Source organism: Amblyraja radiata, chromosome 23 (genome assembly GCF_010909765.2).
Source record: "Amblyraja radiata isolate CabotCenter1 chromosome 23, sAmbRad1.1.pri, whole genome shotgun sequence".
In the NCBI taxonomy this organism is placed as follows: domain Eukaryota; kingdom Metazoa; phylum Chordata; class Chondrichthyes; order Rajiformes; family Rajidae; genus Amblyraja; species Amblyraja radiata.
In genome coordinates, this window is record NC_045978.1 from 5,958,617 (window position 1) to 5,971,424 (window position 12,808).

Below are 12,808 nucleotides of genomic sequence, written 5' to 3' on the forward strand. Positions count from 1 at the left end.
CACACACACACACGCACACACGCACACGCACTAACGCAAGCACACACATACACACACACGCTCACACACGCACGCACACTCACACATGCACACTCACACACACGCACGCGCATTAACGCACATGCACGCACACACACACACACACACACACACGCGCACTCACGCACACACACACACACACACACACACACACACACACACACCCTGAAGCCAGTTAACCTTCAAACCTGTTCGTCTTTGGAGTGTGGGAGGAAACCGGAGCCCCCTGAGAAAACCCACACTGGTCACGGGGAGAACGTACAGACTCCACACAGACAGCACCCATAGTCAGGATGAAGCCCGGGTCTCTGACGCTGTGGGGCAGCAACTCTACCGCTGCGCCACCATGTTGTGTGCTGTCCAGTCAGTGAAAAGGCTGTAGATGATTCCAATGGATCCGTCCACCGTGCCCAGTGAAGGATGTGATGTTCAATACACAAGAAAGTCTGATTAAAGATAGTCCTACACTCCAATGATGTGCGGGTTTCTAGGTTATATAAACTGGCCCCTTAGTATCTAATTTCCGGGTGATTATCGGTCAGTGTGGGGGGCTCGGTGGGCTGATGAGCCTGTTTCTACGCTGTATCTCTGAAACTAAAACTGCAGTTTGTGGTGAATGTTATGTTATGGGCACATTTTAGCATCTTCCACTTCCTCTCTTCCACCTCTACAGCTGACTACCACAGTAACGGCTACACTGTGACAAATGGCTGGAAGATCCACAACACGGCCAAAAACAAATGGTTCGTATTAATGGCCAAAACTGCGGACGAGAAACAGAAATGGTTGGATGCAATTCTGAAGGAACGGGAGCAGAGGGAGAGTGAGTAACTTGTCATCATTAATGCTTTTTCATGAAAGTCAATCTCACCACAATCTAAGACTGAGGTGAGAAAAAACGTTTTTCACCCAGAGAGTTGTGAGTTGTCATATGAGGAAAGATTGAAAAGACTAGGCTTGTATTCACCGGAGTTTAGAAGGATGAGGGGATATCTTATAGAAACATATAAAATTATAAAAGGACTGGACAAGCTAGATGCAGGAAAAATGTTCCCAATGTTGGGCGAGTACATTGCCCCCTCTGCTCTTCTACCTACATTCCTTCCTCTAGCTTCACAATACGCGATTCTCCAATCCTTCTGTCTCACACCATCTCTCTTTTTATCCCGGACCTTCGTCCAACCATCTACCTATCAAACGGAAGCCTCCTCGCTTGTATCCGCCTATTACCTGCTAGGCTTTGTCCTGCCCCTCTTCTCTTCCAGCTTTCTCCCTGCCCTCCTCCATCACAACCAGTCTACAGAAGGGTCCCGACCTGAAGCAGCACCCATCCATGTTCTCCAGAGATGCTGCCTGACCCGCTGAGTTACTCCGGCACTCGTGTCTTCAGTATGAAGAAGGGCCACCCAATCCTTCTATAATGGCAGCCTTTATGACATTCTCCAAGTCCAACTTCGATAGCCATTACTGCTCGGGGATGGTTAGGAGGTATATTTTACGCACTCACAACGCACTTAAGACAGTTAAAACTAATCTTCCAAGCATTGTCGATTAATTGGTCTTTTATTGAAGTAGTACATAGGAAAGAAATAATCCAATTAAGACATTTCCGTTCTTAATTGCTGTTCCATCCATATCATATAAATCACATGTAGGTTTCTTCTTATAAAAGTACGTTGTCTCATTAACTTGTGTGTCGTAAAAAACCTGTATTCTCGCCATCCTTCCGAGACCCAACTGACTCCTAATCTATGAGTCTGCGCTAGTCTCCTCTAGGAATAGCCACACCCCTTCTATGTATCAAATCCCACCTACAAAAGTACAGACAGATAAAAACTAAAATATTAAAAATGTTAGACATGGTTGTAATATACTGACTTAAGCTTAATGGATCCCACACCTTCTCTCCAGAGATGCAGCCTGAGTTACTGAGTTACTCCAGTATTTTGTCTCCATCTTCGGTGTAAACTAGCATCTGCTGTTCCTTCCCATGCATTTCTAATGTTCCGTGTTGACATACCCTCATTGGTATAGCTCAATTGAACAGTTAAATGTAGTTTAATTGAAGTAGCTGTGTTATAGTTTTATGGCTGTTAAAATGTTGAGTTGAGCAATTGGCTCGGTTGGCATTTCATAGAAACATAGAAAATAGGTGCAGGAGGAGGACATTCGGCCCTTCGTGCCAGCACTGCCATTCATTGTGATCATGGCTGATCGTCCACAATCAATAACCCTTGCCTGCCTTCTCCCATGATTCCGCTAGCCCCTAGAGCTCTATCTAACTCTCTCTTAAATCCATCCAGTGATTTGGCCTCCACTGTCCTCTGTGGCAGGGAATTCCACAAATTCACAACTGGGTGAAAACGTTTTTTCTCACCTCAGTCTTAAATGGCTTCCCCTTTATTCTAAGACTGTTGCCCCTGGTTCTGGACTCGCCCAACATTGGGAACATGTTTCCTGCATCTGGCTTGTCCAGTCCTTTTATAATTTTATATGTTTGTAATTTATTTATTTTGTGATTTATTTATTTATTTAGGGGACAGTGCATATTAATAAACATTTACATGTAATATGCAAGATTGTAGCCAGTAGCTAATTTCCATCTTTAGTCCCTCTGGTACACAAGGTAAACACATCACAACACAATCAATCAATAAGAAAAGAGACAAAACAAAAGACAAAAACAAAACAAAACAAACAATAAAGTAAAAAAGTAACAATAAAAGAGTACCATAGGATAATTTTAAGGTAGATTATGATTGCACTTTTGATTTTGCAGTAACCATGTTTTTAGATGTTTGGTAAATGAGGTAAGGGTTGGCAGATCCCGTATGACGCATGGTATCGCGTTCCAGGTCTGTGACGCTCGATATGAAAATACTGACTGCCCAAAGACACTTTTCCTAAACGGGACTATACAATCACCCCTGGAGGCTGCTCTTGTCGACCTATTTGTGTTTTTCTTTATGAAGTCCTTTAACGGAGGTGGGGCTAGTCCACGGAAGATTTTGTAAACCAAAATCGAGTCCGAATATTGTATTACGTTTTCCCAGCTCAGCAGATCAAATTCCTTCAGGATGCTAATAATAATAATAATGGAAGGGATTTATATAGCGCCTTTCTAATACTCAAGGCGCTTTACATCGCATTATTCATTCACTCCTCAGTCACACTCGGTGGTGGTGAGCTACTTCTGTAGCCACAGCTGCCCTGGGGCAGACTGACGGAAGCGTGGCTGCCAATCTGCGCCTACGGCCCCTCCGACCACCACCAATCACTCACACACATTCACACACATTCACACACAGGCAAAGGTGGGTGAAGTGTCTTGCCCAAGGACACAACGACAGTATGCACTCCAAGCGGGAGTGCATGCTACAGTGATGGTACATTCTGGGCTTTTTATCATGAGTTTTTAGGGCTTGTTTATAAGCAATTTCAACAGGCTTTAGTGTGGACTTACATGCCAGTGACCAAGTTGTTATACTGTAGGTCATGTATGGCACAATCATTGCATTAAAGTATAGTTTGGCTGAATCAATAGTTACATTATTTCTAATATATCTAAAATTGGACAAATTAAATTTAATTAAATTTACTGTTCTTTTCACCTGTTGTTTGAAACAGAGCTGTGAAATGATCACGATTCCTAAATATTTTAACTCATGTACAATTTTAAGTTTTGTTCCATGTACAAACACATCAGGATCTCCATCAGTACTTGCCTTTTTGGAGAAACATTAAGATGTAGATCAGAAAACTGCAACCAGTTTGACACATTAATCATAGCAGCTGATAGGTCTTGTGCAGCTTGATGTTTGTTTTTGGCATGTACATACACAACTGCATCGTCAGCGTACATCTGGCAAGTTACATTTGATGTACAGCTACTTGGTAGATCATTAATGTACAGACTGAATAATAGCGGTCCCAAGATTGAACCTTGAGGTACACCAAGAGGGTTTTTAGAAGTTGCAGATTTACTGTTGTGCACTCTAACACATTGTTTTCTCTGTACCATATATGACTCAATCCATTTCATCATGCTCAAAGAGAGGATAAAATAGGACAATTTGGTCATCAAGATCTGGTGGTTCACAGTATCAAAGGCTTTTCGTAAATCAAGAAAAACAGCTCCTATAACACCGCCTGCATCAATTTTAGACTTCATATTTTCCAAAAGGAAGCAAAGTGCCGTCTCAGTGGAGTGATATTTTCTGAAGCCAAACTGCATTGGGTTTAGGGTATATGGACTATTGTTTCTATAAGATATCCTCTCATCCTTCTAAACTCCAGTGAATACAAGCCTAGTCTTTTCAATCTTTCCTCATGTGACAGTCCCGCCATCCCAGGGATCATTCTCGTGAACCTACATTGCCTCAATCGCAAGGATGTCCTTGCTCAAATTAGGAGACCAAAACTGTACACAATACTCCAGATGTGGTCTCACCAGAGCCCCATACAACTGCAGAAATTTCCACACAACGCAGACTGTACTTCCAAGAATATTCTCTGAATATTTTCACGTGACCTCTCAACTTTGGTTTTCCAGGTCTGAAGTTGGGCATGGAACACGATGCGTACATCATGATCTCGGAGAAGGGAGAGAAACTCTACCACATGATGATGAACAAGAAAGCAAATCTTATCAAGGACAGGAGGAGAAAGTTGTCCATAGTCCCCAAATGCTTCTTTGGCAAGTAAGGCCGCATCAATTATCACGTCCTGTTCATGCAACTAAAACGGCTAAAGACTGGATTTCCTGTCGATCTTAATTTTGTTTACCAAAAATCAGAAATAGGTCCTAAATTACCATACGTAATTAAGCAACAGTTTTTAGGGCAGCGCGGTGGTAATAGCTGCCTAATGGGCCTGTCCCACTTGGGCGACTGTTTAGGCGACTGCAGGAGACTATGCGGTCGCCACATGTTCGCGGGTGGTTGCCGGGGAGTCGCCTTCATGGTCGTGAGGAGTTCCCACATTCTGGGAACTAGTCGTGGCCTCATTATGGTCGGCGTAAATTTTTCAACATGTTGGAAAATTAGCGGCGACTAGAATGAAGCCGCCATGGAGAGTAGCGAGAATTCTCGTGCCGTAGGCGGGTCGACAGGAGGTCGAAGGTTCTCCTAGGTTGTAGCCGGTGAATTTCATTGACTCATTGGGGGAAAAAAAACATAAGCAGCAGTTTTCAGAACCAAGGATAACCGACCGGTAATGTTAAATGTCCGCCGAGCTTCACAGCCGTGTATCTCTGGCTTCTTAAAAGTTGTCTCCACTCCTTCTCCCCCTTTCTTCCTACCCTTCTTCCTCTCCCCTCTCCCCCCCCCCTCTTTTAAAGGACTTACCGTACACTGTGCTTTAGCCGTCTTAATTACAGCGCCAACCTTCCTGTTCATCGCGGTGTGTATCTGTATCACCTTGGCTTTGCACCGTGTGAACTTCACTCAAACAGCGCTCCCTCTGCTCGCCCTGTCCCCCGCCTGCATAACGGGCTGGTTAAGGAAGCGATGTGTGTGTGTGCGTGCATTCCACTCTGACAGTCGCCGTTTTATTAGGCGACTGCCGGCAACTTTACAGTCGCCGGCAGTCGCCTGAAAAATCGCCTAAGTGGGACAGGCCCATTACAGCGCTTGCAGTGCTTGAGGCGTGGGTTCAACCCCGACTACGAGTGCTGTCTGTACGGAGTTTGTACGTCCTCCCCGTGACAGCGCAAGTTTTCTCCAAGATCTTCAAATTCCTCCCACACTCCAAAGACGTAGCCGTACGTAGGTTTATTGACTTGGTGTCTACCTAAATTGTCCCTAGTGTATGTAGGATAGCGTTAGTGTGCAGGGATCGCTGGTCGGCGTGGACTCGGCGGGCCGAAGGGCCTGTTTCCACGCTTATCTCTAAATTAAACTGAACTAATGAATTAACTTGTTTTAAATGAGCGCTGAATGGAATTGTTCAAGATATTAAAAATTGCAGCAAACACTATCACATGTAAGATAAATACATTTATATTAAATGTTATCTTGCACGCAGCTTTACTAATCCTGTTACATTCAATCATGAATCATCATACGCATGCAATTATTTAAAAACAAAATGCTTCATAAATTCAACTTGCTTTCCCCTCAATGTCTTTTACTGAATAGTCATTTGTTTTCTGCATTTGTTCTGAAAAGTACATCTTGCATAGAAAATATCCTGCCATCGAGAGTGTGTCCTGCCAATAGCTTTGAATTCAATGCATGAAAGATCCCTTGTGTATAGCCACTGTGGATAGCAAGATATAGTGCTGTAGATATAGTGTAGGAAATACACTTGGAACTGCGTCAACGGTGATCTAAATTTGTTGCAGGAATTTTAAATGACTGTTCAGATATCTTTTTTCCTCTCTCTGCTGCAAGTCAAGGTATATGTTCTAATTTTATCAGCGAAAATGTACAATGACTAATGGTGCCAAAATAAATGTAATTAAGTCACTGGCAACCATGACTAATTTATGTTCCCTTGCATAAGGGAGATGAGAATAGAGATGTGGGATTTCAAGAGAATATATAAGATGCACCTCCTCCCAAAAGTACCAATCGAGCAATGCAAAGATCATCTTGTTTTAATATTCACCAAACGCTGTATATCCTGAACTTCATTACATTGGTAACAATATCCTCTGTGTAAAACGCTGGTGAAAGCGACTGGCTCCCATTTTAATTTTAAATGCCTCCATTTAGTCCGTCTTAATCGCACCAATGTTGAAGGGATTAAACATGCCGGTGCATCTAGTTTGTATATAGTCGGAATTCTTGCTTGGTTACCAGCAGCTGGGTGCAGAGAAGTGATATTTGAGTGAATGAAAAACTGTAAATTCTTCCTGGCTTTTGAAAAGACTGCTTGCTGCCTGGCGACAGACCAAGCTCAACCTAGAATATGCCCGGCTTGAGAATTAGGTACTTGTTGGAGTTTATGAATTGTGCCAAAGTTAGTCTTGGATTTGTATACTTGAGATGACAGCTAGAGCTAGGAAATGAGCACACGGCTTAAAAACAAAAAAACTCGCTTGGAACCCACAGCAGCTTACCATTTAATCGAGGATAGTTTCTTTAAAAAATATAAATATCACAGTATAAAAATATTACAGTATAATATATATATATTGTAATATATTTATACTGTGATATTTATATTTTTATTTTTTTATATATTATATACTGTAATATTTTTATACGGTGATAACATATGCAACACCATAATATGCTATATGATAATATGCTATTATATATATACATTGTATTATATATATATATATACATTGTATGATATATATATATATATATATGTGTGTGTGTGTATGTGTGTGTATGTATATATATATATACACACACACACACACACACATATATATATATATATATATATATATATATATATATATATATATATATATACATATACACACACACACACACACACACACACACACACACACACACACACACACACACACACATATATATATATATATATATATATATATATATAATAGCATATTATCATATAGCATATTATCATATAGCATATTATGGTTGCATAATATGGTATATTATAGTATATTAGATCACATTCCAGTATAGTATATCATGATATATTATACCATATTAGAAGAGTCTCTACCCGAAACATAACCTACCCCCATTCTCTAGAAATGCTGCCTAATCTTTGTGTCCGTTAATATATAATTTGACTTCATTATTCAATTAATAAAGGCTAGCTTTATAAATGGTTTATTGGCATTTGTTATCATAATACCACAACGTTTTGGGAAGGTTTTTTTTCCATGCCGTTTTTCATCAGATCAAGATTTAGACCGAAGATTTGTATTTTCTTTTAGTAAACGTTGATAATGAGACTATTTTTCTCCTCCAAATGCTGGCAGGGTGTTTATCCAAACTGAGATGTCTGTTGTTTTTTGCAGCGAGTTTGTCTCGTGGTTGCTGGAGATTGGGGAGATCAGTAAAGCCGAGGAAGGCGTGAACCTTGGTCAGGCTCTGCTGGAGAATGGCATCATTCACCACGGTGAGTAGCTTCAGACCATCTTGGAACAGGCTCTGTGAAGGAAGGATGATCTTAGTGCCTTCTACGTTCAAGGCAGCTGTCAATGATGAACCATGAAACCATCCGCCTCGAATGAATGCAAACACTTTTTGGCAACTTCACCTAAAAGTAAAGCTGAATAACACCTGGTGTCGGATTCATTTGGTTTAGTTTAGTTTAGAGATACAGCATGAAAACAGGCCCTTCGGCCCCGACTGAGTCCACCTAAACGCTTTTGAGATATTGAAGAGCCTTTTGGACGGGCGCGTGCAGGGAATGGTGGGATATGGATCACGTGCAGGCAGGTGAGAGTTGGTCTTGGCATTGTGATTAGCACGAACATTGTGGGCCGAAGGGCCTGCTCCAGGATTGTACTGTTCCGTGCACATCTGATTAGTGGAGTGTTCATTTTTAGCTTTAATATGTTTAATCTTCCATGTTTTTGAATTACGCACTGCTTCTCAAAAATGTAACCCCCGCGTTAAACATGAGGTGTGTAAGAAAGAACTGCAGATGCTGGTTTAAATCGAAAGTAGACACAAAATGCTGGAGTAACTCAACGGGTGAGGCAGCATCTCTGGAGAGAAGGCATGGGCGACGTTTCGGGTCGAGACCCTTCTTCAGTCTGAAGAAGGGTCTCGACCCGAAACATCGCCCATTCCATCTCTCCAGAGATGCTGCCTCACCCGCTGGATTAATTAAACATGAGGTGCCTGTACTTAGATTTGAGGAGTAATTGGCTGGTGTACCAATGTTTTATTGGTAGCATGGTCATTTCATATTGTGTTCACTTTGATTACTGACAAGGTGGAGGTTTATCCCAAGTTGTTTCAAGTTCAAGTTCAAGTTAGTTTATTGTCATGTGTCCCTGTGTAGGACAATGAAATTCTTGCTTTGCTTAAGCACACAGAAAATAGTAGGCATTTACTACAAAACAGATAAATGTGTCCATATACCATGATATAAATATATACACACATGAATAAATAAACTGATAGTGCAAATAACAGAAAGTGGTGGTTGCATTTATCAGTCTCTGGGTTCATGAGTTTTAATTTTGGGCCCTGCAAATGGAAATATCCATTTTGTTTATCCTTCTCAATCTTCTCCATAATCTTCAGAGACCTTGACTACTACAACCCTCGTCTCTCTCTGTGGTCAAAATCTCAGCCTGACTCAGTTCTGTTTTGTACTTCTGCTTTTTGAATCCACCCCGTCACCCCCTCCAGTTCTTCACCATCTTGCCCCTTGCACGCAGCCCAGAATTTTATCGTGTTTCCAATGTGGTTTAACCAAACTTCCATAGAAGTTTAACAGACTTCTCCTTTTACCTCTGTTCCTCTAGAAATGAAACTTTTGTGCTTGATCTGTTCTTCAGTTGCATCCGTCATAAACTGAATGTACGTTTATCCTTGATTCTGTTTGCTTCGTGAATCCATTTGAACTCCAGTCTTGTAAGCAGTTTGAAGCCTCCTTATAGATTCAATCAAAACCCATCGCCTCTCACTTTGCCATGTTGTATAGAAAAAAACTACGAGAGGAATAGATAGTGTAGACCAGGGGTCAGCAACCTACGGCCCCCCAGGCCGAATCCGGCCCGTAACCCAAAATCATCTGGCCCACAGGCATATTTTTTCTTTCCTCAATCTTCCGGCCCGCAGACTTCCATCATCTCCGGTACCTGGAATGTTTAAGAAAGAACTGCAGATGCTGGAAAAATTGATGGTAGAAAAAAATGCTGGAGTGAGATTCTCCAGCATTTTTTTTTTTTCTACCTCCGGTACCTGGATGATGAATGGCTGTACCGCTTCCTGCGCAAAGCCGCCAGCATGGCCGCGCACCTTCTGTGTCTGGGCTTCACTGTCGGGATCGGGGTTGTCGGGGGACGAGTGAGTGTGATATTTTAGCTCAGGTGGCGTCCTCGAAGGGGCGGGATCCAGGTGAACATGTGATTTGATGCCTGCCATCCGGGCCGGTATGGGGGCAGGATCCATGTGTACACACGTGATAGATGTTATAGATCAGTGCATGCTCCTTTAACATAGTGACCTCACCACTACTAACCACTCCCCGTTATCTTCTGTATAACTGTAGCCTCCCCACGTCTCTCTCGCTCTCTAGCTCCAGTGACAGACCACGGACAGCTAGGGCACAGTGTGTGTTTTATACCAGTGTCTATAATAAAACATGTAGTGAAGACCACACGTGTTTGGAAGACATTACATGGTGTCAGAAGTGGGATTGTCACAGAAGTGTCACCATCCGCTCACAGACATGCGTCCCGGCCCCTTGGCAGAAAAGGTTGCCGACCCCTGGCGTAGACGGTCAGAATCTTTTACTCCTAGGATGGAAATATCAAACACTGAAGGGCATCCCTTCAGGATGGGAGGGGCAAAGATTAAATGAGATGTGTGGGGAAAGTTAATTTTTACACAGAGAGAGGTAGGTGCCTGGAGCGAGATGCCGGGATGGTGTTAGAGGCAGCTACGGAGAACTCAGGAGAACGAGCAAAGTTTGTATCTGTCAACTTTTAGTTTAGAGATGCAGCGTGGAAAGGGGTCCTTCGGCCCACCGAGTCAGCGCTGACCAGCAATCGCCCGTGCTCTAAATTCTTCCCTACACGCTTGGGATAATCTACACAAGCCGATTAACCTATAAACCTGCATGACTTTGAAGTGCGGGAGGAAACCGGAGCACCCGGAGAGAACTCACTCGGTCACGGGGAGAACGTGCAAACTCCACGCAGACAGTGCCCGTAGTCAGGATCGACCCCGGGTCTCTGGCGCTTTGAGGCAGCAACTCTACCGCTGCGCCACCGTGCCGCACCTTTGTTTAGTGCTTCCAAGGACCTATCAGCTTGCAAAATAAAGCAGTGAAGATTGGCGTGGCTGAAAGTTAGTTTGGATTTAATGGGTCAAATAAGGTGTCCTTGTTCCGCCATCTCTCATGGATATTTTTCTACTTCAGTTTCAGACAAGCACCACTTCAAAAATGAGCTGGTACTCTACAGGTTTCGGTATGATGACGGAACTTACAAACCCAGAAGTGAGATGGAAGATATCTTATCTAAGGTACCTGTTGCTCCATTATCCACTATACCTTCTATACAGTTTAGATGTCTTTGCCTTTTCCACCCAACGTGGTCAAGAGACTGACATGAGAAATTGGCCCCGTGACTTGAGTTGGACAGAATGGTGTTGTACAGAAAGGAACTGCAGATGCTGGTTTATACCGAAGATAGACACAGAGTGCTGGAGTAACTCAGCGGGTCAGGCAGCATTTCTGGAGAAAAATGGATGGGTGACGTTTTGGGATGGGTCCCTTCAGGCTGTAAGTGGGCAATGGGGCAGGGGAAGGGGGAAAGTGGAAGGGGGTGTGTGGGGTGGGAGTGATGAGAAGCGGGAGGTGAGAAAAGACCAGGATCGATCAGGGCCGGCCACAAATGACCTCTGCCACGGTCTTACCTGATAGGTCCATTGTTGTCTCTCCATGCTCTCCAGAGATGCTGCCTGACTGGCTGAGTTTCTCCAGCCCTTTGTTTCCATGAAGGGTGTTGTATATCTTTTAAGTAGCCCAGTTTTTCAGAAACTGTTTTTTGCTTTCTTGACAGGGCATAAGGTTGTACTGTCGATTACACTGCCTCTTCACACCGGTAATAAAGTGAGTTGTGTTATTTTCTGTTTTAATTTCATGGAGGGATAAATGGCAATCATTACAAATGAACGGCTTTCCAAGATCGGACTTATAAAGCATTTTAACTTGAGCTGATGGGATTTTCGTCGTTATTTCTATTTCCGTCTGTGGATTTATTTCTGATCGTAAAATTAACTTGCCCCATCATTTTATGGTATCCATGTTTCATTCCAATATTGATACATTGATAATGTATCAGTGGGCAGCGGTAGAGTTGCTGCCTTGCAGCACCAGAGACCAGGGTTTGATCCAGACTACGGGCGCTGTCTGTACGGACTTTGTACATTCGCCCTGTGACCGTGTGGGTTTTCGCCAGCTGCTCTGGTTTCCTCCCACAATCCAGGTTTGTAGGTTATTTGGCTTCTGTGAATTGTTGCAAGTATGTAGGATAGAACTAGTGTACACGTGATCAGTGGTCGGTACAGACTCGGTGGGCCAAAGAGCCTGTTTCCAAGCTGTATCTCTAAACTAAACTAAAGTCCCGCGATGTTACTCCAATTACTTCCCACAGCTCATCCACCGATCTTTATTCATAAGATTATACAACTCGAACATTATTTTTGTACAATTTACGAAAATAACCTTGCTTGTGAGACTTTACCTAATGACAGTGCTTCTGATTACCTGAGCTAATTTCACACACTGTTCACATTGAACAATTCACTTTGCAAACTGTTTAATGTCTTTATTAATCCCACCTGCCTGTGTTTGGCCCATGTCCCTCTAAACCTGTCTAATTGCTTCTTAAACATTGTGATAGTCCCTGGCTCAACTACCTCCTCCGGCAGCTCGTTCCATACACCCACCACCCTTTGTGTGAAGTTACATTGTTAGAAGTGTTGGTGCAGTCTGAATGAAAACATCTGGTATTAATCCAGATTACGCTGAAGCAACAGCACAATTAGTTGGGACTGAGCGGATATGGGGCACCTAGGATGAAGTAATGTACACGGCTGGTTTCCAATTAAAACGCGCGTTGTGTGTTGTGAACACTCTCCAC

The 12,808-nt window shown here is 42.9% G+C and overlaps 1 protein-coding gene across 1 annotated transcript in view; it reads left to right on the plus strand.

The window, feature by feature from the left end:
- Positions 1 to 12,808, plus strand: part of prex1 (phosphatidylinositol-3,4,5-trisphosphate dependent Rac exchange factor 1) — a 178,170-nt gene that overhangs the window by 90,061 nt on the left and 75,301 nt on the right. Inside the window, exons 9-13 of the mRNA XM_033041457.1 lie at positions 713 to 862; positions 4,592 to 4,739; positions 7,997 to 8,097; positions 11,083 to 11,186; positions 11,726 to 11,775. Of these exons, the coding sequence (XP_032897348.1) occupies positions 713 to 862; positions 4,592 to 4,739; positions 7,997 to 8,097; positions 11,083 to 11,186; positions 11,726 to 11,775 (553 nt within the window). The remainder of the gene's footprint in view (positions 1 to 712; positions 863 to 4,591; positions 4,740 to 7,996; positions 8,098 to 11,082; positions 11,187 to 11,725; positions 11,776 to 12,808) is intronic.